This window comes from Chiloscyllium plagiosum, chromosome 11 (genome assembly GCF_004010195.1).
Source record: "Chiloscyllium plagiosum isolate BGI_BamShark_2017 chromosome 11, ASM401019v2, whole genome shotgun sequence".
Taxonomy (NCBI): Eukaryota; Metazoa; Chordata; class Chondrichthyes; order Orectolobiformes; family Hemiscylliidae; genus Chiloscyllium; species Chiloscyllium plagiosum.
Window position 1 is genome coordinate 33,845,419 of NC_057720.1, and position 26,963 is coordinate 33,872,381.

At 41.5% G+C, this 26,963-nt stretch overlaps 1 protein-coding gene across 5 annotated transcripts in view; it reads left to right on the forward strand.

The window, feature by feature from the left end:
* Window positions 1-26,963, forward strand: part of b4galt2 (UDP-Gal:betaGlcNAc beta 1,4- galactosyltransferase, polypeptide 2) — a 489,610-nt gene that overhangs the window by 278,627 nt on the left and 184,020 nt on the right. For all 5 annotated transcript variants that reach the window (XM_043699067.1, XM_043699063.1, XM_043699066.1 and 2 more), the window contains one exon: window positions 10,904-11,139. In XM_043699067.1, coding sequence (XP_043555002.1) covers window positions 10,904-11,139 — 236 coding nt within the window. The remainder of the gene's footprint in view (window positions 1-10,903; window positions 11,140-26,963) is intronic.

The following is a 26,963-nucleotide window of genomic DNA, read 5'->3' on the forward strand; positions in this document are numbered from 1 at the left end:
ACACACGCAGGCAACAAGCAACATGAATTCGACTGGGACAACACTACTATCATAGGGCAAGCCAGACAGAGAACAGCCAAGGAATTCCTAGAGGCATGGCATTCATCCACAAACTCCATCAACAAACACATCGACCTGGACCCAAAATATCAACCACTACAGCGGACAGCTGAAACTGACAACCGGAAGCGGCAGGGACAGACCACTATAAACACCGGAGAAAACATCAAAGAAGCACTTTGCAGGAGGCTCCCAAGCACTGACGATGTCGCTTAGACAGGGGATGAAACGTTTGCAACAAAAACTTCCAGCTCGGCGAACAGAACCACAACAATGAGCACCCGAGCTACAAATCTTCGCACAAACTTTGAGTCTACTTTTGATTATCAATAAAGGTGATGGAAGGGGTCATCAACAGTGGGATCAAGCAGCTGAATGCAAGAGGTGAGGAGAGTGACTGCACTTGAAATAAAATCAACATTTTGACATTTGATATTGAGGAGCCCGAGCAAAACTAAAATCAACGGGAATCAGGAGAAAACTCTGCACTAGTTGGAGTCATACCTGGCAAAGGCATATGGATGTTGTTCTTGGTGTTGACTCATCTAGGCTTCAGGAAATCTATGTAGAAGTTCCTCAAGGTCATGTTCTCAGCCCAGCCGTCTTCAGCTGCTTCATCAATGACATTTTGTCCATTGTAAGATTGCAAGTGGAGATGTTTGGCGATGATTGTACGATGTCTCCTCACATACTGAAGCAGTCCCCCATGTCCAAATGCAGAAGCACCTGGACTGTATTCAGGTTTGGGCTGACAAGTATCAGGTAATATTTGCACCATACAAGTGCCAAGCAATAACCATCTCCAACAAGACACAATCTAACCAGAAACAAAACCAGAAACAAAACCAGAAATTGCTGGGAAAGCTCAGCAGGTCTGGCAGCATCTGTGGACAGAAGTCAGAGTTAATATTTTGGGTCCAGTGACCTTTCCTCAGAATGGTTTTGTTTCTGATTTACAGCATCCACAGTTCTTTGGGTTTTTCTCGACAATCTAACCATCATTGTTTGACATTCAGTGGCATTACCATTGCTGAATCTCTGACCATTTACATCTTTGAGGTTCCCGCTGACCACATACTGAACTGGACTAGATATATAAGTATTGTGACTGCAGGAGGAGGTCAGATGCTAAGACTCCTCGGAGTCAGTGGTATCAGTCTGTTCTGATACAATCTGATAGTTTAATTCCTGTGCGATCCCATGTTATAAGAAAATTGCGTAATAGCAGCCCCATTTAAACCAAAGGGGCCAGAATCACATTAAAGCCAATACAGGTAAAGAAAGTTCACCTTCTACAGACAACAATCTAAATTCTTCGATCACCTTGTAGCCAATTCGTGTTGAAGAAACCCGCATTAAAGGAGAACCAAGAGTGTCGCGCTGGAAAAGCACAGCAGGTCAGGCAGCATCCAAGGAGCAGGAGAATCGACATTTCAGGCAAAAGTCCTTCATCAGGAATGAGAGAGATTCACATCCTTGATGAAGGGGTTTTGCCCGAAACATTGATTCTCCTGCTCCTCGGATGATGCCTGACTTGCTGTTCTTTTCCAGCACCACACTGTCGACTCAAATCTCCAGCATCTGCAGTCCTCACTTTCACCTTATAGCAGAACCGACTGTTTAAGAATTGGAATGTCATGTTACGGCTGTACATGACATTGGTTAGGCCACTTTTTAAATACTGCATTCAGTTCTGGTCTTCCTGCTATTGAAAAGATGTCCATGAATGAGACAGATACTAAAGAGTAGTCCATGGTAAGTCTAATGGTGGGATGAAACATCATTTATGTCACTATGTAGTTGTTTCAGTGACTCCTCGCCATGAGTCCAGAGGAAGAAATTGACTAATCTTTAGTATCTGTCTCATTCTTGGACACGTGCATCTCCATCAAGGATGGGCACCTCAACACCTCACACTATCACAAACTCACGGATAACTTCACAATGTTACACTTCTCCAGCTTTCACCCTAAACATAATAAAACAACCATCCCCTATGGACAAGCCCTACATGCACACAGGATCTGTTCAAATGAGGAGGAAAGTGACAGACACCTGAAGGTGCTCAAGGATGCTGTCATAAGAACAGAATATGATGCTCAACTCATCGCTTGCCAGTTCCGACGTGCAACAGCAAGAAACCGTAATGACCTCCTCAGGAGACAGACACGGGTTGCAACTGGTAGGGTACCCTTCATTGTCCGGTACTTCCTGGGAGCCGGAAAACTACACCATGATCTTTGCAGCCTGCCAAAGATTATCAATGAGGATGAGCACCTTGCCAAGACCTTCCCTATGCTTCCACTTCTCGCATTTAAACAACTGCCAAACCTTAAACAGATCATTGTTTGCAGCAAACTGCCCAGCCTTCAGGACAACATCGACCATAAAACCCTGTCCTGGCAACCATTACAAGACGTTCAGAGTGTCGACATGGACACCACCATTACACGTGGGGACACTGCCCACCATCTACATGGCAGGTACTCATGTGACTTGGCCAACATTGTCTACTTCGTACGCTGCAGGCAAGATGAGATTGAGCAGACGCTATGACAATGGATGAATGGACACAATGCAACAATCGCCAGGCAGGGGCGTTTCCTCCCAGTCGGGGAACACTTCAGCAGTTCAGGACATTCGGCCTCAGATCTACGGGTGACCATCCTCCAAGGCAGACTTCAGGACAGGAAACAATGCAAAGTGGCCAAGCAGAGGCTGACAGCCAAGTTTGATACCCGTAAGAATGGCCTCAACTGGGATCCTGGGTTCATGTTACACTACAGGTGACCCCATTACACTATTTTTCTCTCTCTCTCTATCTCTCTCCCTATCTATCTCTGTCTCTATCTTGCTCTGAGTCCTGCACGCACACACACATATACGTCTATGAGGTGAATTTGTATTTGCAGAATTGTATTTACAGTTACATTCTATTTTGCTCAAAAAATATACAACTGGTAAGCAGTCAATGCAGACAGTCAATCCATATAATATTTTGTAAATTCCACTTTGGAAATAGAACCAGTCTGAGTCAAGATTGGGATACACAGACTCACACATTCAAGGCATTGTCTGAGCTGAGATGTCACTTTTTAAACAAACTTTAACTTATCTTGTGAATGTGACTTAAAAGAAGTTATGGCATTTACATATTAATGAAGCAAAACCTGTAACCCATTCAAAGTTTGTGCGATGTATGGTAGTGTGGCTAGTCCTAAGAGAAAGACCACGGAACGAGGACATACCACAACCAAAAGGACTAGCCACACTACCATACATCAGGAGCATCTCGGAACTGACTGCCAGACTACTGAGACCCCTAGGACTCATAACGGCACACAAACCAACAGCCACGCTCAGACAACAACTCACCAGAACGAAGGACCCGATACCCAACATGAGCAAAACTAATGTAGTGTACAAAATACCATGCAAGGACTGCACAAAACACTATATAGGACAAACAGGAAGACAGCTAACAATCCACATACATGAACATCAACTAGCCATGAAACGACACGACCAGCTATCCTTAGTAGCCACACACGCAGACAACAAGCAACATGAATTTGACTGGGACAACACTGCTATCATAGGGCAAGCCAGACAGAGAACAGCCAGGGAATTCCTAGAGTCATGGCATTCATCCACAAACTCCATCAACAAACACATCGACCTGGACCCAATATACCAACCACTACAGCGGACAGCTGAAACTGACAACCGGAAGCGGCAGGGACAGACCACTATAAACACCGGAGGAAACATCAAAGAAGCGCTTTGCAGGAGGCTCCCAAGCACTGATGATGTCACCTAGCCAGGGGACGAAACGTTTGCAACAAAAACTTCCAGCTCGGCGAACAGAACCACAACAACTGTAACCCATTCTAAAAGATGAAAGACTTAACAACAATTGAGGCTTGTTAAATATATAATTTTACTTGCATGACACTTTAATCTTTTGCTATAAATTCTGTGTCTTATGGTCCTACTGCACAACCACCTGAAGAATGTGCAGCATTCCGAAAGCTAATATTTCCAAATAAACCTGTTGGACTGTAACCTGGTGTTGCGTGATTTTTAACTTTGTCCACCCCAGTCCAACTCTGGCTCCTCCACATAATGGTTTTAACAGGCCATTTTAGTCAAAATTGCTGGTTTAATTTGGATATACCTGGTGGTTCTAACACAGACACCTGTAAGCTTTGAAATCAAGGACTGAATTGAATAATACATATGGGATTAAGGCTCAACCATCCACCAAAGATATCAGATGTACTGCCTGACACACAGGGAGGTTACTTAATGGTGGAACTGAAGGAGAAGATGCACAAGTTCTTGGAGACCAGAGAAGGGATGTTATACACCTGCAGTGAGGAGGATGTCCATCTTGCTTTCCTGTCATTCTCCTTTGCACCATCACCTCAGGCCCTCCTCCCACTTCTTGCATAGACTCAAAGAGGAGTACCTAACAAAATGCTGAAGATCAAGTTGACCCTTCCTTGTGGGAACTTCTATAGAGTGAAGTATCAGAATGCTTTTTTTTTAGGTGAAGCCCCTCAGAATTTTTGGAATAATTGTTGACTGTTGATCTCTCAATAGCTGTCCTATAATGCCTGCTTCTCACCTCTAGCACCTTTGACATTTATAGGCTACTGTATAAGATCATGTGACGTCATCTGTACCAAGTAGGGCTAACATAATCAGACTGATTTGCAGAATCCTGTGCATTGTACCAGCGCAAATGTTACTTTTGCTCCTCTCAATAAATGTAAAGTTTAATTTTGATTACATTTTAACCACACTTTGCCAGTGGGAAATTGACTATATTGGAATCAGATTGGTCACTCATTTCACATCCCAAACCAATCTTGGTGAAAAGTTTAATCCCATTGAAGTATGAAAGGTGCACCAATCCAATTATTTCATTAACTCGCAATGCATATTTCCTGATTTTTTTTCCTACTTGACACGGACAGGACAATGCCATTGCTGTGTGATTAGGCTTTGTGTAGTCATAGAAAATCACTCAAATAAAGAAGACGGTTTTTCTACATTTATTGCAAGTTTGTCAAAAACGAAACTGGTTGCAGAGCCGTGAAATGATACCAGGCGGAAAGTAATTGTCCCTGCCAACGTACCCCCAATTCTACCCCAATAGGGCTTCATCCACTGAACGAGCTCATTGACATTCCACAACAAATTTTTGCCGTTAACTGCAGAAGATTATTGACAGCAGACATTTAATGTCTGATATCCATTGAAATGCATCAGATCTTCTGAGAATGGCCATGATTGATTTGCTCCTGGCTTTCTGGCTAGTGGTTGGAACCACTGCTGTGGACTTCTGGCAAGGTCAGTATGATAATCTCAAAGTAGCTGTTACAGTCCATTTAAACATGATAGACTGTATTAAGCTTTGGTAAAATGAGGAATTGGATTGCTGTATATTCAAAATTTAAGAAGAAATTGCTGCTTTTCCATGTGTTTGCTTTTGCTAAGCTGTGCAGCAATTAATTTTTATTAGCTTTTTACTATCAGAGCCCCTGGTCACTGCTGTAAAATATGGGACAGCCGAAAGTATTTTTTCACAACCTGCCAATTGCTCTTAGAGTTACAGAGCCATACAGCATGGAAACATGCTGTATGGCTCACCCATGTCGACCATAATCCCAAACTAAACCAGCCCCACCTACCTGTGTTTGACCCATATCCATCCAAATATTTCTTATTCATGTACTTAACCGAATGTTGTAACCGTACCTGCATCCACCACTTACCTTGGAAGTTCATTCCACACATGAACCACTCCATGTTTAAAAAAATGCCCCCATGACTTTTGTAAATCTTTCTTCTCTCCACTTAGAAATATGCACCCAATCTTGAAATCCCTCAACCTGGAAAAGACACACCTGCCATTTCCCATATCTATACCCCTCATGATTTTATAAACCTCTATATGGTCACCCCTCAACTTGCTATGCTCCACTGAAAAATGTCCCAGCCTATCTAGCCTCTCCTTATAACGCAAAACCTGTATTCCTGGCAACATCCTGGTAAATCTTTTCTGAACTCTCTCCAGCTTAATAATATCCTTCCTATAACAAGGCAACCAGAAATGGACACGGTACTCCAGGAGAGACCTCGTCAACACACTGTACAACCTCAGCATGATGACCCATCTTGTGTACTCCGAGATCTGAGTAATGAAGGCAAGTCTGCGAAATGGCTTCTTAGTCACCCTGTCCACATGTGACACAAATTTCAAAGAATTATGTACCTGAACCACTTAGTCACTCTGTTTTACAACATTTCCCAAAGCACCACTTTTAATTGTATAAGCCCTGCCCTTGTTTCTTTTACCAAAATACAATATCTCACATTTATCCAAATTAAACTCCATCTGCCACTCTTCAACCCATTGACCAGATCTCTTTGTAACCTTAGATAACCTTCTTTACTGTCCACCATTCCACCAACATAAATGTCATCTGCAAACTTACTAACCATGCCTCCTATATTCCCATCCAAATCATTCATAGAAATGACAAAAAAAAGTGGACCCAGCACCAGCCTCTGTGGACACCGCTGGTCACAGGCCTCCAGTCTGATAAACAATCCTCCACCACCACACTCTAAGTCTTACCATTAAGTCAATTTTGTATCCAATTGGCAAACTCCCCCTGAATCCCAAATGATCTAACTTTACTAATTAGTCTGGGAGACAGCGAGGACTGCAGATGCTGCAGAGTCAGAGTTGATAAAGTATGGCGCTGGAAAAGATACAGTAGGTCAGGCAGCATCTCAGGAGAGAGTCAGTGTTTCCAGTGGTTATGGCCGAAATGTCGACTCTCTTGCTCCTCAGATGCTGCCTATGGTACCTTGTCAACGGCTTTACTGAAGTCCAAGTAAACAATGCCTTTCACTTTTCAATCTTCTTGGTTACTACTCAAAAACCTCAATCAAGTTTGTGATACATGATTTCTCTTGCACAAAACCATGCTGACTATCCCTAAAAACTCCTTGCCTCTTCAAATGCATACAAATCCTATCTTTCTGAATCACCTCCAACAACTTATCCACCACTGAAGTCAGGCTGACAGGTCTTGTTGAAATATCCAATGATTTAATTGCTTAACTCATTTTTGTGGTGTTATTCCTTTGAGAAGTAGAAATAAATTAATTTGCTTTTGTAAAATTTAATATGTTTGTCAATTTATCCTGATCAATTGCGACAAATTTAGGCTTTAGTTATTGTAAACTGAATTTTAATTAGTGACACTTGTGTTAGACGGAAATATTTGCAGGGAATAAATCGTTTCTACAGTTGCTGTGGCCCCAAAGTTAATCCTATCCATGTGGTTGACACAATTTGTATAACCAGCTTTGGCTTAATTATATGATTTACATAACGTGTTCAGCAATGATCCCATGAGGCCATTGTTCTTGTAGCACACAGGCAAAATATGAGAAAAGCAAAAGCAAATGTGCTATAAAATCCAAACAACTGACCCAAAGTAACACAAAATCTCCCACATTATAGTATATCATCATATATATATATAGACCAGGAGCTTCATGTTTGTGTTCAAAATCCTGTCACAGTCAAAGACTGGGAGTGCGCTAGAGCGTGCGTTTTTAGAGTCATAAAGTCATACAGCGTGGAAACAAACCCTTCGGTCTAACTCATCCATGCTAACCAAGTATCCTAAATTTAACTCGTCCCATTTGCCTGCATTTGGTCCACATCCCTGTAAACCTTTCCCATCCATGTACCTGTTCAAATGTCTTTTAAATGTTGTTATTATCCCCATCTCTACCACTTGCTCTGGCAGTTCATTCCATATGTGCGCCACCCTCTGAGTGAAAACTTTGCCTCTCAGATCCCTTTTAAATTTTGGTTCTTTCAACTTCAGTATATGGCTTATGATTTTGGACTCCCTTGGAAAAAGACCTTGGCTATTTACCTCATCTATTTATATAATTTTACAAACCTCTATACGGTCATCCCTCAGCCTCTGATGCTCCCGAGAAAATAGTCCCAGCCTATCCAAATTCCCTTTAATAACTCAAACCCTCCAGTCCTAGCAACAGCCTTGGAAATTTTTTCATGCATGCTTTCTAATTTAACAACATCCTTCCTTTTGCATGGCAAGCAGAATTGTACACTGTATTCCAAAGGTGGCTTCACCAATGTCATGTATAGCTGCAAAATGATGTCCCAATTCCTATACTCAATATCTGACCAATAAAGGCAAGCATACCAAACACCTTCCTCACCACCCTGTCTATGCGGAACACTGCTTTCAAGGATTTCCGAACCTGAAGAAGTGAATGGAAATGTTATTGGCCTTTTTTTATTATGTGATGGAAATTAATTTCTATTTTCTTTTGTCTCTGGAGTAAATTGTTTCTCTGTAATCTATTGAGTTTAGTATCATAATGAACACTCCTCCTCATTATAAAGTGAAAAATTGATGGCTACTCACCAAAGTCCTGGGACCATTGTCATGGGGACATAGTAACTCGATGTCCTATACTGATGTGGGTGATGATAGGGTATGCAACACTGAATTCAGTTTGTTGAAGTTGAATCACACTTGTTGAGCTATTTTCATTCTTTTGGCTTTTGTTGTTGGATTGTCACAAGTCCATGCTTACAATCAGGTTTTGGTGATGTGGATAGGGAAAGTATTATCAGTAACTCTGCAGAGCAAGGTTTCCTACCCATTTTTTGTTACAAAGTACAAAAGAGTCGATAGACAACTGACATATAGAGAAGGGGGGGGGGGGGTGTGGTGGCTCAGTGATTTGCACTGCTGCCTCACAGTGCCAGGGACCCGGATTCAATTCCAACCTCAGGTGACTATCTGTGTGGAGTCGAACATTCTCCCCTTGTCTGCGTGGGTTTCCTCCAGGTGCTCCATTTTCTTCCCAAAGTCCAAAGATGAGGTTAGGTGAATTGGCCATCCTAAATTGCCCAAAGTGTTCAGGGATTGTAGGTTAGATGCATTACTCAGGGATAAATGTAGAGTAAAAGGGGAATGGGTCTAGGTGGGATAGTCTTTGAAGAGTTGGTGTGGACCTGCTGGGCCGAAGGGCCTGTTTCCACACTGTAGGGATTCTATGATTCTAAGACGTGCTGGTGGCAGTCTCTGGCAGAGCTGATTTGCAACAAAGCCTTTTGTAGTTTGTCTACTTACAGGGTTATTCTTCAGTGCCCTGGCGAGGACTAGCAACTTTTACTTCATATTATAGTAACTTAAAACTTTTATACCAAGATGTTTGTGAATGTTAGTATGTTAATGAAGTCCCCAGAGATTGTTTTTCATGTGTCTACTGATCTCAATGATATTTTAAGCAGAATGACACCACATAATGGAAGCAGCCTGCTCAGGGAACAAGACTATGATTTGGAATTCGTATACACATTTATATTTCAACCTGCTGCTGTACAATTTCAATTATGAGGCTAATTAATGAAGTTAAGCAGCATTCCTGAATAATCTACCTTTCAACCTATATAATATTGCATTTTAAAGCAAATTATATATAGGAAAAGTAATTTGGAAAGTCACATCCTTGGGAATGCTACTGAGATTTTTCTCATAGCTAGAGACGTACTGGGTGAGTTTTAACCACAAAAAATTAGCAGCTTTGGATTCATTGTGTTTGTGCATAGGAATGATTTAATTTATAAAAAATCAGGATATAAGTTCAAATCCACAAATTTCCAGCATTAATGAAGGTAGGAAGTTGGAATACTGCCTGTTGCAAGGCGAGTACAAGTTTGCACTTTAGTATTAAAGTGACCCTTTGATTGTTAAGCAAAACAGAAATTGCTGAAAAAACCCATCAGGTCTGCCAGCTTTTGTGGAAAGAAAGCAGAGTTAACATTGAGTCCAGAAACCCTTCTTGAGAACTGATAATAGCTAGGAAAAGGTGGTATGTAAGCTGACGTGGGGATGGGGGAAGGGACTGAGCAGATAGGCAGAGATGGATACCAGAGAGAGAGAGAAGTTAAACATCAGATTATAGTCCAACAGGTGTATTTGGAAGCACTAGCTTTCGGAGCACTGCTCCTTCACCAGGTTGTGGAGTATAAGGTCATAAGACATAGAAGTTTTGCAAAAAAGGGAGAGAACAACAGTTAGGGATGAATGATAGTATGCAGAGGGAGAAAGAAACACTGATAATGGGGACTATAAGTAGGTGAAAATGGGTTGACTATGCTGACAGCAATGCATGTCACAAGGCCTGGGATGTGGGGGTGGATCAAGGATATAGCTGAAGATGTTCAGGTCCTAAAATTATTGAACTTGATATTGAATCATGAAGCAACAGGATCCCCAAGTGGAAAATGAGATGCTGTTCTTTCAGCTTGTGCTGAGCTTCACTGGAACAGGACAGCAGGCCTGAGGGAGAAATGTTGGCCAGAAAACATGGTGGTATGTTGAAACGTAAACCTTACTGTTGTTCACAATTTGAATTTATCAATGGATGGCCTGATTTCCACAGGAAATCCAGCAACTATGTCCTGGCTGGGCTGCTGAATCCAGGCAGTAATTGTTTGCGTGGTCTAGTGCACCCAACTGGGCAACCCTGCCATTCACCACAAAATATGGGGAATCTCAATGTCTGAGATCCCTAGACCTTACCACTCAGGTTCCAAACCTATCTCCACACCTGACAGACTGGGGAAGTGAAAATGCAGACCGTTGGCCTCTAGGGTTTCCGAATGTCCTTCATATGATATCTTTACAAAAGAAAAACACCCTTTGCAAACATATGTGTATCGATTGACATTTTTTTTTCCTTTTTTGAAAAAATTATGTTGCAGTTGGAAGATTGCTGATAGAATTCAACTCACTGATGACAATGGAGAAAGTTCAGCGGGAGAATCCAGATGTACGAATGGGTGGCAAATACAAGCCTTCAGACTGCATCGCTAAGCAAAGAGTTGCCATCATAATTCCATTCAGGCACAGGGAACATCATTTGAAGTTCTGGCTGCATTACTTACACCCCATTCTACGCAGGCAGAAGATCAACTATGGAATTTATATTATAAACCAGGTGAGTGCCTGAACAAGAAGTCTTACATTGAGATGGTGATGCCTTGTTGTAAGCCAAGGATTTCATTGGAGCTAATTATGAGCGTGAGCTGTTGATCATATTTGATTTATATGATTCCACATTATGGTTTCACACCTCTTGCCCTTATTATGTCAATTGAATATCAAAACACAACTATATTTAAATGAGCTATATCTGATTTGCTATCATCTATCTCCTCGACATTGTAATCCGGGTCACTACTTTTGATAATTTATATAAATGATTTGGATGTAAGCATAAGAGATACAGTTGGTAAGTTTGCAGATGACATCAAAATTGGAGGTGTAGTGGACAGCGAAGAAGGTTACCTCAGATTACAACGGGACCTTGATCACATGGGCCAATGGGCTGAGAAGTGGCAGATGGAGTTTAATTTAGATAAATGTGAGGTGCTGCATTTTGTTTAAGCAAATCTTAGCAGTACTTATACACTTAATGGTAAGGTCCTAGGGAATGTTGCTGAACAAAGAGACCTTGGAGTGCAGGTTCACAGCTCCTAGAAAGTGGAGTCGCAGGTAGATAGAATAGTGAAGAAGGAGTTTGGTATGCTTTCCTTTATTGTACAGAGTATTGAGTACGGGAGTTGGGAGGTCATGTTGCGGCTGTACAGATCATTGGTTAGGCCACAATTGGGATATTGCATGCAATTCTGGTCTCCTTCCTATCGGAAAGATGTTTTAAGACTTGAAAGGGTTCAGAAAAGATTTATAAGAATGTTGCCAGGGTTGAAGGATTTGAGCTCTCGGGAGAGATTTAATAGCTAGGGCTGTTTTCCCTGCAGCGTCGGAGGCTGAGGGGGGACCTTATAGAGGTTTATAAAATCATGAAGGACATGGATGGGATAAATGGACAAAGTCTTTACCCTGGGGTCGGGGAGTGCAGAACTAGAGGGCATAGGTTTAGGGTGAGAGGGGAAAGATATAAAAGATACCTAAGAGGCAACTTTTTCACGCAGAGGGTAGTACGTGTATGGAATGAGCTGCCAGAGGAAGTGGTGGAAGCGAGTACAATTGCAACATTTAAAAGGCATCTGGATGGGTATATGAATAGAAAGGATTTGGAGGGATATGGGCCGGGTGCTGGCAGGTGGGACTAGATTGGGTTGGAATATCTGGTCGGTAAGCACAAGTTGGACCGAGCGATCTGTTTCCGAGCTGTACATCTCTATGACTATGACTCTATCTGCATGAAAGATCAAAATTACAGTGATTCTCCACATTCTTCAGGTTTGACACTTCATCTTCACTGAGTTGCAAGTTGTTGTGTCTACTCTAATTCTGTCAAGCCTACTGCTCTAGAGAAATATTTTCAATTCAAATTAGTCACCAATATTACTTCAGAGGAATGTCAACGTCTGATTCTCATCCAAGAAGTAAACAAAAGGTATTTGATTAATTAGAATTTGTGATCCGCTGTATCCTTTTACATAATTTACAATGGGAAGGTAGAAAATGATACCGGGGGATGTGCAACTTATTACAGATCCAAAAGGGGGATGTACCTACACTAGACATGTTGCTGCTTATTTCCTCTTGTTCCTTTGTTTTGTGATTCAGAGTTGATGATCAGAGACAGCCTGTCTTAAGTTAAATTGTTTTGGGTAATACTGCAACATTATCCAGGGTTCTTGTGGCACTGTGTTAGTGTCCCTACCTCTGAGCCAGGAGGACCGTAATCAAGTCCAACCTGCTCCAGAGGTGTGGAGTAATATTGCTGAAGAGATTGATTGGAAGGTATCTAATAATACAGTATTGCTTTGTGGTGATGGTGGCACTGTGGATGAACATCTATGATGGGTACAGACCCCCTCCCCGTATTTTCTTTGCATCTTAGCCATGAATTTCACACAAAATCAACCTCTCTAACTTTAGTGAAAGATCAGGAGAATGTTTCAAGTTTCTGCAACCAGTGAAAGAATTTCCCATTTACAACTGGGCTGTCCTTCACCTCGAGTTTAAAAGCATTATATTTAAACTCAAGAAATGATGTGGAGGTGCGGGTGTTGGACTGGGGTGGACAATGTCAAAAGTCACATGACATCAGGTTGTAGTCCAACAGGTTTATTTGAAATCATAAGACTTCACCTGATGAAGGAGCAACACTCTGAAAGCTTATGATTTCAAATAAATCTGTTGGACTACAACCTGGTGTCGTGTGACTTCTGACTAACTCAAGAAAGATTGGAGCTGTGATGTTAGATGCTTTTGTGGTTTTTTGCAACATACCACAACTCTATTAAAGAGTCATAGAGATATACAGCATGGAAACAGACCCTTCGGTCCAACCCGTCCATGCCGACTAGATATCCCAACCCAATCTCGTCCCACCTGCCAGCACCCGGCCCATATCCCTCCAAATACTTCCTATTCATATAGCCATCCAAATGCCTTTTAAATGTTGCAATTGTACCAGCCTCCACCACTTCCTTTGGCAGCTCATTCCATTCTTTTCAAAGATTGTGGTGGAGGATCACTTTACACTTAAAGTAGTTAACTTGGTATTATTTTTCTTCAGTTTTTAAGAAGCTTCATTAATCAGGGAAGCATCTTGACACTGCCTGTAAGATTATTGATTATTTGTGAATGCTTTGGACTAGGTTGGCACTCAAAGCGAATTCAATTCTGCTTAACTGTCTTGGACACAGTCCTTTTAGTTGTCAAATATAGGCAAACGCCGGTCCCAAAAAATACTTTTTGGAAGATGTCAGTTATTATCAGAAAGTAGAAAAAGTGTGGTTGAAATATTTGTTTGTTCAGGAAGATGCAGAAATGTGGTAGATTAGAACAAAACAGATGTAACATGTACAACTGGTTTTCTTTTTTTGTAAATTTATAACCATCAGTATTATGAAGTCAAGTTATGGAATGGGAAATAATGGATTAATAAGGCAACCATTGTGTGGTACACATTACCAGTGTTCAGCACAACAGCCCTGTTACAAATGGCCATAGCCACACACTGACAAATGAGACTAAATCGTTTTTGAGTGAAGAAGGAATATTGTACAGCATTATACTGAAGGAATTCTACAATCATAGAGATACCTTTTTTTGTATGAAATGTTAAATGAAGACCTTGTCTCCCTGTTCAGTTGGGCATAGTTCACTTTTTTGAAAAAAAATGGAACCATCCCAGTGTTGTCGTTAAATCTATCCCTCAATTGGCATCACGCAAACAGATAAACTAGTTAGTCACCACATTTGTGAGGATATGCTATGTGCATTGCTTGATATCTTTGCCTACTACAGTAGCAGGTACTTCAGAACTACTTAATTGCCTGCAAAGGTTTGTTCTGAGGATATCAAAGGGACCACATAAATTGAAAGTCAGTTTGTTTTTGTTTCCTTTTGTGTGTTCATGCACTGGAGACTGTCTTGGCTATTCCTTAATTGCTTAAAGGGAAAGAGATGGGTGGCCTTAAAAAAATAGCTTTACACAACACAGAATGGCTTTGGTAGGGCCAAAATATGCAGAATGGAATACGCTTAATCTATTATAATAAAGTGCAGGTAGAAATGTGTTACAAACTGGATAAAGGGTTTTTTTCACTCTTGGAAGTAAGTGCCGCTAACATATATTGCTCATCCCTAGTTACCTTGAATTTCATACAACTGACTAGTTTGCTCAAACACTGGGCAATTAAGAGTCAATCATTTGTGAATGTGTCTGAAACCACATTGAGGCTAACCTAGATGAGGACAGCATGCTGTCTTCCCTGAAGAACATCAGCAAAGTGATTGTTTTTAGATCAATTCTACAGCCGAGCAATCACTTTTGCTGATGGCTTTTTATTTATTGCCAGTTGTTTAAGCCAAACTCAAATTCTTGCTATTCTAGTTAGAATTGATCACTCATTCTCTGAATTAGTCTGGCCCTTTGGATTATTAGACTATGTCCACTATAGTATGGCACTTCATATTGTTCCTAAAGTGAATTACCCAATTTACCTGCCAGTCAAAGCAATAATCAACAATTGGCTTCCTATATGTTTATTAATTAATTTTATTAATTATTCTCTCTGTGGTGGCACAGAAAATTATGTATAAACAATGTGTCAAGAGATAATTTCCTCACTCCAGATTGAGATGACTGTCAGTCCACCCAAACCTGAATGTGACATAGCATCAATCAAATTTGTGAGTTCGGTTTTCCCTTCACCAATGTGATATTAAAGACATATTTTCTCACCTTCCCCTCTTTAGGTTTTCATACAACATGGATCATAGCCTGACTGAGAGGGCAGGCAGATACCTTACTAGCTACTCTGTTAACTGCCAGCTAGGAGATGCACAAGAGGGTCTGGGGTGATTTGGCCACTACCTTGGTGCCTTCCGTAAAGGCGTGGCTGAGGTTAAGAACTTGCCATGTGGGAAATGGCAGGCACAATTTTCATCCTCTGTCACAATTTTCATCCTCTGTCACAATGAGTTGAAGCTCTATTTGCCCTGTCCTATTGAGCTACCAGATGATGGAGATAGTTGTAGTTCAGCAATGGGATTCCCAGTGATTGTCCTTTGATTCCTGCTGCTCATAATGTAAATTGGCCTCAATGGAAATATTCTAAGCCAAGTCTCTGTTTTCCCCATGCACCAAGCTGTTTGTGAAAGCATCATGTTAAAAGACCGGGAGTATCACTGAAAGAGACTTGGAATTTGGAAGGAAAAGCATGCCTCACAAGAAAGAGAAGCAAATGGCTGAAAAGAGAAAACTCCGAAAGAGTTAGAAAAGATTAGTGTGTGCAGATTGGTGAAATGTTAAGTGCAGCATTCCATTTTATGACGATGGCTAAAGCAGAGAAGTTAAAATAAACAATAGAGAACAAGTAATATATTCTCTTATATACTCTTTAATATTTGAGAATGCTTCAAATTACATGGGCTGGAGATGGAGTTAGTTGAAGGCTATCGGATGAGAGGCACAGAAAGGATTTGAGGAAGAATATTTTATGACTTGGAACACTCTGCCTGTAAAAGTAGGAGAAACCATGATTATGAATGATTTCAAAAATAAATTAAATGAGTATTTGATGGAAATAAACTTGGAAAGCTACTGGATGGAATGGGGTAATGGAACTGATGAATTATTCTACAGAGAAACAGCATGGACTCTATAATCTGAATGACCTCCTCCTGTGCTGTAATGACTCTATGGTCCTCGTTACACTTCACAAAGCATTATTATGGCTTCATTTTGCATCAGTTTTGAATATCACATTGTTTCATAAAGGGGCTTAGTGGAGGTGAAATGTTGCTCTAAAGCACAAGTGGAATGGACCAAGCTTACAGGTATTCAGAAAAGTACTTAAGAATTGTATTTGCACCATCTCTACTTTTCAATAAATGGACATGCAGGCACCTAGGGACAAGTGAGATTAGGGAATATTAAAAGAGATCAAGTGAAATAATAGTTTTAACCTTCTAAAAAGTGTAATTAAGACATAATTCCATTGATAATTAAGCTCCAGGACAGTAATGGCTGGACATAGGATGAGGGCATTTTATAAACAGTTTGACTTGAAACATTTATACATGTACTTAGAACTGAATTTTGAATTCTGACTTTTAATGAGTTAATTACTTTGCAGTATTTATCATCCTTATTATTGAAAGTATCCAGAATTTAATTTTGCAGTAATTTTCCCAATAATTGGAGGCAAATTCTTAGACCAGTACATTCTGGAACTCACAGGAGAGAGGCAATTTTAGCCTAGTACTGACTTCAGAGACAGGATTAATTAAGAGCATCTAGGAAGTATGATCATAACATTTAAGAATGCCATATTTAGACTAGTTCTGAGAATCTTGGGCCTGAAGCTAAGCTTTAACTCCAAATAAAGGTACTTAGAGTATGAGATAGTGTAGACTAAAGTGGAATCGAAAAGTAGGTGAAACAAAAGTTAAAACAAGTGCTGGAGAAAGGTTTGCAGTATCTGTAAAGAGAGAAACAATATTAACATTTCCAGTCCAACATCACAACATTCAAGGTTACAGTCTAGTGTAGGAAAGTGGGACGAGTGTAGGTAGTAGTGTACTTTGGCAGTACAGAGTTAATGCGCCAAAGGGTCTATTCTGTACTGTGTGATGCTATGATCCTTTTTCAAACAGTCGTATCAGCTTAGAAATGTAAAATTTCTTTCTCCTTCTGTAGCAATTTCTGCTTTATTTCAGATCTCCAGCATCCCTAGTTCTTGGATCTTATTAAAATGAAAGATGCTAGAGAAACAAGGGCAGACATTTAAGGAGGTATTCATAATTCTAAATAATAATGTATTTCACTAAAAAAAGAAAAATAAACTTCTACCAGATGAAAGTACCATCTGTGGCCAACTGAGGAAGTAACGATGAAACCGAAATTGGAAGAAAAATGAGCAATACTGGCAAGATTACTGGAAGACCAGAAGACTGGGAAAGTTTTGACAGTGAGCAAAGGATGAATTTTAAACAAGGGTGAAATAGTAGTTTGAGAAAAAGTTAGCATGTAAACATGCTAACTTTTATATGTATATAAACTTTTACTGAATGTGTTTACATGCTACTTTTTGTATAAAAAGTAAACGAGTAGCTAAAGTAAATGTTGGTCCTTTAGAGAGTGAGCTGAAAAATGTGTTGCTGGAAAAGCGCAGCAGGTCAGGCAGGAATTTCCTGAAGAAGGGCTTATGCCCGAAACGTCGATTCTCCTGCTCCTTGGATGCTGCCTGACCTGCTGCGCTTTTTCAGCTCTGATCTCCAGCATCTGCAGTCCTCACTTCTCCTTTAGAGAGTGAGATTGGGGGAAAGAATCATGGGAAACCATGATTCTCCTGCTCCTTGGATGCTGCCTGACCTGCTGCGCTTTTTCAGCTCTGATCTCCAGCATCTGCAGTCCTCACTTTCTCCTTTAGAGAGTGAGATTGGGGGAAAGAATCATGGGAAACCATGAAATAACTGTGAATTTGAAAAAAGCATTTTGAATCTGCCTTCACTGTGAAAGACACGACATTCCAAGAATAATAAGAAAAATCAAGAGGTAAAAGCGAGGCAGGAACTTAAAACAATCGCTATCACAAGAGAAATATCACAAGGAAAACTAATGGTCTAAAAGCTGACAAATCCCCTTGGCTTGATGGCCTATATTCTAGGGTCTTAAAGAATGTGATTCCAGCTCCTTTAACAATCCAGTGCAGGCTTGATGGGCTGAATGACTCTTTCAGCACTGTAATATCTCTGTAATTCATTGCTTATAATCTTTCAAGAATGTGGAAAGTTCCTAAAGATTGGACCATCCCAAAATATAGTGCCACTACTCAAGTGCGAAGAGAGACTGAAAGCAAGAAACCATAGGTAGTTAGACTAACATCCATTACTGGAAAAATGCAAGAATCCATTACTGAGAATATAATAGTGGGAAATTTAGAAAATCATCATAAATCAGACAGACAAAGTCAGCATAATTTTTTGAAAGGGAAATGGTGCTTGATACATTATAAGATTTCTTTGTGGATGTAACAAGTAGGGTGGATGAAAGGGAAACTGATGAGGTAGCGTATTTGAATTTCCAAATGAAATTCGGTACAATACCACATCAGATGTTACTGTAGAAGACAGAGTTCATGATTTTTGTGGTAATATACTACTATGGCTAAGAGGTTGGTTAACTAACAGGAAACAAAGTGAGTAGAAGTGGATTTTTTCAGGTAAAGTTAAAAATGACACAACAGGTTATAGTCCAACAGGTTTATTTGGAAGTACAAGCTTTCATAGCACTGCTCCTTCATCAGGTAGCTCGGAGCAGCATTCTGAAAGCTTGCACTTCCAAATAAGCATGTTGGAATATAATCTGGTGTTGTGTGATTTTTAACTTTATCCATCCCAGTCCAACACTGGCATCTCCAAATCATATTTCCAAGTAGGTAAGCTATAATGTCGCCGGGTTCAACACTTAATGGTAAGGTCCTAGGGAGTGTTGCTGAACAAAGAGACCTTGGAGTGCAGGTTCATAGCTCTTTGAAAGTGGAGTCACAGGTAGATAGGATAATGAAGAAGGCGTTTGGTATGCTTTCCTTTATTTGCCAGAGTATTGAGTAGAGGAGTTGGGAGGTCATGTTGTGGCTGTACAGGACATTATTTAGGCCACTGTTGGAATATTGCGTGCAATTCTGGTCTCCTTCCTATCAGAAAGATGTTGTGAAACTTGAAAGGGCTCAGAAGAGATTTACAAGGATGTTGCCAGGGTTGGAGGATTTGAGCTACACAGAGAGGCTGAACAGGCTGGAGCTGTTTTCCCTGGAGCGTCAGAGGCTGAGGGGTGACCTTATAGAGGTTGACAAAATTTTGAGTGTCATGGATAGGGTAAATAGACAAAGTCTTTTCCCTGGGGTCGGGGAGTCCAGAACTAGAGGGTATAGATTTAGGTTTAAAGGAGAAAGATATAAAAGAGACCTGTGGGGTAACATTTTCACATAGAGAGTGGTATGTGTATGGAATGAGCTGCTAGAGGAAGTGGTAGAGGCTGGTTCAATTGCAACATTTAAGAGGCATTTGGATGGGTATATGAAGAGGAAGGGTTTGGAGGGAAATGGGCCGGGTGTTGGCAGGTGGGACTGGATTGTGTTGGGATATCTGGTCGGCATGGACGGGTTGGACTGAAGGGTCTGTTTCCGTGCTGTACATCTCTATGACTCTATAACTTACAATTTACATTAATGACTTGGCTGAAGTGGCCAATTATATTGGTGCCAAATTTGCTGCAGCCACATAGATAGTTAGGTAAATAAGTTGTGAGGTGAATACAAAGATTTTGCCAAGGAATACAAATAAATTAAGGGAAAATGAGATGATGTTCTGTTTTGCAGGACAGAAAGCAGGATATTGTTTAGTGGGAGAGAGATTCCAGATATGGCATGACAGAGGAATCCTTGTACATGAATCACAAAATGTTGACATGCAGGTATAGCAAGTAATTAGGAATGGAAATGGAATGTTTGCTTTTATTGTATGGGGGATTGAACATTCTACAGGACATCGGTAAGCACACACTTGGAATACCGTGTTTGGTCTCCTTATTTAAGGGGAGATATACTTGTGTTAGAACTGTTCTGAGAACCTTCACTAGCTCATGGCCAGGACAATGGGATTGCCTAATGAAAAGTTAAATAGGTTTGAGCTGCACCCATTGGAATTTTGAAGAATGAGAGGTGGTCTTATTGAAATATGTAAAATCCTAAGTGGGTTTGACAGGATAGATGCTGAGAGAGTACAAACCTCTTGCAAAGGAATCTAGAAGTTTGGGCACATTTTGAAAATAAGGAGTCTCCCATTTCAGACTAAGATCAGGAGGGATTGCTGTTCCTCGCGTTTTATTTTCTTAACGTTGGCGCGGCAAGGTGGCTCAGTGGTTAGCACTGTGGCCTCACAGCACCGGGGACCCAGGTTCAATTCCAACCTTGGGCGACTGTCTGTGTGGAGTTTGCACATTCTCCCCGTATCTGCGTGGGTTTCCTCTGGGTGCTTCGGTTTCCTCCCACAGTCACAAAGATAAGCAGGCCAGGTGAATTGGCCATACTAAATTGCCCATAGTGTGAGGTGCATTAGTCAGGGGGTAAATATAGGGTAGGGGAATGGGTCTGAGTGAGTTACTCTTCGGAGGGTTAACTTGCAGCTCAGCACTGTCCCCATGACTTGTCTGGACTTGTCCTACCTGCCTATCTCCTTTTCCACCTATCCACTCCACCCTCTCCTCCCTGACCTATCACCTTCATCCCCTCCCCCACTCACCCATTGTACTCTATGCTACTTTCTCCCCACCCCCACCCTCCTCTAGCTTATCTCTCCACGCTTCAGGCTCACTGCCTTTATTCCTGATGAAGGGCTTTTGCCCGAAACGTCGATTTTGAAGCTCCTTGGATGCTGCCTGAACTGCTGTGCTCTTCCAGCACCACTAATCCAGAATCTGGACTTGTTGGGCCAAAGGGCCTGTTTGCATACTGTAGGGAATCTAATCTAAAAATCATAGGAAGCAGTAAAAGCTGGGTCATTGAATAAATCCATGGAGGAGCTGGACAGTCTTTTGCTTGACAAGAAAATCAAGGGTTATCGGGGAAGCCCACACAATCAGATCAGTTGCAATTTTAAAGAATGGCAGAGCAGATTCAATTGGCCAAATGGGCTACTCCTGCAGATCTTATCAATTTCAAAACATTTGGATGTTTATTAAACGTTGAATGAGCAAATGACCAAGACCAGAAATTGTAGATTTGGTGGCTTTATGTGGCACAATTTCATGCTGTTGTTGAACTGTAAATATTTCACTGTGTATTGTCAGTGCCATTTATGTTGAATAATTGCATATAAGGTGAGGTTACAAAAGAAGCTGGCTACAGAAGATATTTTCACTATGGCCTCGAATACTGAATTTTGTCTCTCTTTCTCCCAATTTCTTTCAACTTCACCTTATGATGATCTTGATGTTAAACTCAAGTTCAGTGAAACACAGTTACTACTTCTTTCTGGCCTTCAGGGTTAAATTTACATTGGGTTGTATTAGCACCAAGTGTCAAAGACTGTACGGCACAAAATTTGGGCACAACCATAATTACCACATCTACTTGTACTGAAAATAATAAGTGATCTATCATGAAAAGATTCTAATTATCAAAAGCTATTTTATATGACAATGGTTATGACCTTCTGGGTTTGTTGATGTTCTACACGTATAGCCTGCCAGTTATATTTAAGCTATTTAGACTTTAGTTTTGAACTGTGGAATTAATATAAGATGGAATATAGTATAATAATTTATATTCTTTTACTATAGTTGTGATATGATATTCACATAACTTCTACAAAGAATTTAGAACATTACAGCGCAGTACAGGCCCTTCGGCCCATGGTGTTGCGCTGCCCTGTGAAACTAATCTGAAGCCTAGCTAGCCTCCACTATTCCATTCTCGTCCATATGCCTATCCAATGGTCATTTAAATGCCCGTAAAGTTGGCAAGTCTACAACTGTTGCAGGCAGTGCGTTCCCCACCGCTACTAGTCTCTGAGTAAAGAAACTACTTCTGACAACTGTCCTATATCTATCACCCCTCAATTTAAAGCTACGTCCCCTCGTGTTAGCCATCACCAACCCAAGAAAAAGGCTTTCACTGTCCACCCTATCTAACCCTCTGATTATCTTATGTGTCTCAATTAAGTCACGTCTCAACCTTCTTCTCTCTTTTGAAAACAGCCTCAAGTCCCTCAGCCTTTCCTCATAAGACCTTCTCTCCACACCAGACAACATTCTCGCAAATCTCCTCTGAACCCTTTCCAAAGCTACCACATCTTTCTTATAATTTGGTGACCAGAACTGCATGCAATACTGCAAGTGCAACCACACCAGAGTTTTGTACAGCTGCAGCATGACCTCACGGTTCCGAAACTCGATCCCTCTACTAAAAAAAGCTAATGTACTGTCTGCCTTCTTAACAGTCCTATCAAACTGGGTGGAAACTTTGAGGGATCTATGTACATGGACATCAAGATCTCTCTGCTCATTTACATTGCCAAGAATCTTACCATTAGCCCGATACTCTGCATTCCTGTTACTTCTTCCGAAGTGAATCACCTCACACTGTTCCGCATTAAACTGCATTTTCTACCTCTCAGCCCAGCTGTGTAGCTTATCTATGACCCTCTGTAACCTACAACATTGTTCGGTACTGTCCACAACTGTACCAATCTTAGTGTCCTCCACAAATTTACTAATCCATTCTGCTACATCCTCATCTAGGTTGTTTATAAAAATGACAAACAGCAGTGGACCCAAAACAGATCTTTGCGGTATGCCACTAGTAACTGAACTCCAGGATGAACATTTTCCATTAACCACCATCATCTGCCTTCTTTCAACTAGCCAATTTCTGATCCAAACCGCTAAATCACCCTCAATCCCATGCCTTCATATTTTGTGCAGTAGTCTACCATGGGGAACTTTATCAAATGCCTTACTGAAATCCATATACATCACATCAATGGCTTTACCCTCATCCATCTGCTTGGTCACCTTCTCAAAGAACTCAATAAGGTTTGTGAGGCATGACCTATCCTTCACAAAATTGTGTTGACTAACCCTAATCAACTTATTCCTATCGAGATGATTATAAATCCCATCTCTTATAATCTTTTCCAATACTTTACCCACAACCGAAGTAAGACTCACTGGTCTATAATTACCAGGGTTGTCTCTACTCCCCTTCTTGAACAAGGGAACAACATTTGCTATCCTCCAGTCTTTTGGTATTATTCCTGTAGATAATGACGACATAAAGATCAAAGCCAAAGGCTCAGTAATCTCCTCCCTGGCTTCCCAGAGAATCCTAGGATAACTAGCATCCCGCCCAGGGGATTTACCTACTTCACACTTTCCAGAATTTCTAACACCTCCGCCTTGTGAACCTCAATCCCATCTAGTCTAGTAGCCGGTATCTCAGTATTCCCTTTGACAACATTTTCTTTTTCCAGTGTGAATACTGATGAAAAATATTCATTTAGCCTTCCCTCTCTCCTCTGAGTCCACGCACAACTTCCCACTACTATAATTGATTGGCTCTAATCTTACTCTAGTCATTCTTTTATTCCGTATATACCTATAGAAAGCTTTAGGGTTTCCCTGATCCTATCCACCAACAACTTCTCATGTCCTCTTCTCGCTCATCTTAGCTCTCGTTTTCAGTCTTTCCTGGCTACCTTGTAAACCTCAATCACCCTAATTGAGCCTGCACATCTCCTCCCTGCCTGACCGGTACATGCTTATCAAGGGCATGCAGTAGCTGTTCCTTGAATAAGCTCCACATTTCTATTGTGCCCATGCCCTGCAGTTTCCTTCCCCATCCTATGCATCCTAAATCTTGTCTAATCCCATCGTAATTGCCTTTCCCTGAGTTGTAGCACTTGCCCTCCGGTTTCCATTGCAAAAGTAAACATAACTGAATTATGATCACTATCATCAAAGTGCTGACCTACCTCCAAATCTTAACACCTGGCCAGTTCATTACCCGATACCAAATCTAATGTGACCTCATCCCTTGTTGGTCTGTCTACATACTTTGTCAGAAAATCCTCTTGCACACAATGGACAAAAACTAACCCATCTAAAGTACTTTAACTATAGTATTCCCAGTCAATATTTGGGAAATTGAAGTCCCCTCTAACAACTACCCTGTTACTCTTACTCCTATAGAGAATTGTCTTTGCTCTCCTTTCCTCGAACTCTCTGGAACTATTCGGAGGCCGATAGAAAATCCAACAGGGTGACCTTTCCTTTCCTGTTTCTAATCTCAGCCCATACTGCCTAAGTTGACGAGTCCCTATAATGTCCTTTCAGCAACCATAATACTGTCCTTGACTAACAATGCCACACCCCCACCTCTTTTACCATCTTCTCTGTTCTTACTGAAAGATCTAAATCCCAGAACCTGCAATAACCATTCCTGTCTCTGCTCTACCCATGTCTCTGAAATGGCCACAACATCGAAGTCCTAGGTACGAACCCATGCTGCAAGTTCACCCAGCTTATTCTGGATGCTCCTGGCATTGAAGAAGACACACTTCAAACCAACCTTTTGCTTGCTGGTGCCCTCTTGTGATCCTGAAACCTTGTTTCAGATCTCCCTACTCTCAACCTCCTGGACTCTGGAACTACAGTTTAGGTTCCCATTCCCCTGCTGAATGAGTTTAAACCCACACAAAGAGGATTAGTAAATGTCCCCCCAGGATATCGGTACCCCTCAGGTTCAGGTGAAGACCGTCCTGGTTGTAGAGGTCCCACCTATCCCAGAAAGAGCCTCAATTACCCAAGAATCCAAGCCCTCCCTCCTGCACCATCCCTGTAGCCAGTGTTCAACTGCTCTCTTTCCCTATTCCTCACCTCGCTCGCACGTGGCACGGGCAACAAACCAGGAATAATAACTCTGTTTATCCTAGCTCTAGGCTTCCATCCTATCTCCCTGAATTTCTGTGTTAAATCCCCATCTCTCTTCCTATCTATGCCGTTGGTGCCTATGTGGACCGCGACTTGGAGCTGCTGCCCCTTGCCCTCAAGGATCCCAAAAACATGATCAGAGACATCACGAACCCTGGCACCTGGGAGACAACACACCAAATGAGTATCTCTTGTTCCCACAGAACCTCCAAGCTGTCCCCCTAACTATGGAGTCCCCAATGACTAATGCTCTGCTCATCTCCCCCCTTCCCTCTGAGCAACAGGAACAGACTCTGTGCCAAGCGGAATGGGACTATTTGGCGCCGCCCTTTTGGCGCCAATCATTTGGCCCCGCCGTTTTGGCTCTAAACTGTTTTGGCTCTCATTACTTTGGCGCGGAGCTGTATTGGCGCCAATACATATAGATAACCATAGTGTGAAAAATTTGGTTTGTCTCTCTTGCTTAGAATGTTTTCAGCCATTTCTGGTATGGGCTCGACAAGAAAATAGAAAGAAAATTGTATTACAGCTTTCCAATGTGAAGACAGAAGGGCTTAAGTATCATCAAGGCAGTAGATTACTATTAACAATTGTTAAATGAGAAAATGATTACAGAACGAGATTTGAATCTACAGCAGGTCATAACAGCTTTGACTATCAACTCTTGCTAGTTGAGAAAATTACATTGGGTCGTTAGTCGTCCTCTCTTCTTTAACCAAACAAGACTTTTTTGAAAATTCTGAATTGGCGCCAAAACAGCTCAGCACCAAAGTAATGAGCGCCAAAACAGTTTAGAGCCAAAACGGCGGGGCCAAATGATCGGCGCCAAAACGTACCCGACCCGTGCCAAAAACCTGCACCCGAAGGCTTACCCCTGGTAAGTTGTCTCCTCCAACAGTATCCAAAACTGTATACTTGTTGTTGAGGGGAACGGCCACAAGGTTCCCCGCACTGCCTGCCGGTTCCCTTTCTGTCCCCTGACGATAATCCATCCACCTTCTTCTTGTACCTGAGATGTGACTACCTCCCTGTAACTCCTCTGAATAACCCCCTCTGCCTCACAAATGATCCGAAGTTCATCCAGCTCCAATTCCAGTTCCCTAACGTAGTTTTCGAGGAGCTGGACTTTCCGCAGATGCGGTTAGGTATGTCTCAATCAATACAGTATAGCACTCCCATGATTTGTAGGCAGTTTATGAGCAGTTGTGATAAAAGGCAGCTTTAATTCACTTAGCTCCCAGTGAATATTGTGTGTATGTAGTTTTATGTTTAAATAAACTACCTGCATTATTGTTTCACAATCCTTGAGAGTTTACGTTGAGGGGAAGCAGACAATAGCATCTATGTCATGGACATCTCTATGGTTTCTTATATTTTCTACACGTGCGTCTCCATCAAGGACGGACACCTCAGCACCACACTCTACCGCAAACCCACAAACAACCTCACAATGCTACACTTCTCCAGCTTCCACCGAAATTAGCTCTGATGCCTCACAGCGCCAGACGGGTACAATGTTCAACTCATCGACCGCCAGTTCCAACGTGCCACAGCAAGGAACCGTAATGACCTCCTCAGGAGACAGACATGTGCTGCAACTGACAGGGTACCCTTCGTTGTTCAGTACTTCCCAGGAGCAGAAAAATTACGCCATGTTCTTCGTGACCTGCAACACATTATCAATGAAGATGAGTACCTCACCAAGACTTTCCCCACACCTCCACTACTTGTCTTTAAACAACCGCCAAACCTCAAACAGATCATTGTTCGTAGCAAACTGCCCGGCTCTCAGGACAACTCCATACAACCCTGTCACGGTGGACGCTGCAAAACGTGTCAGA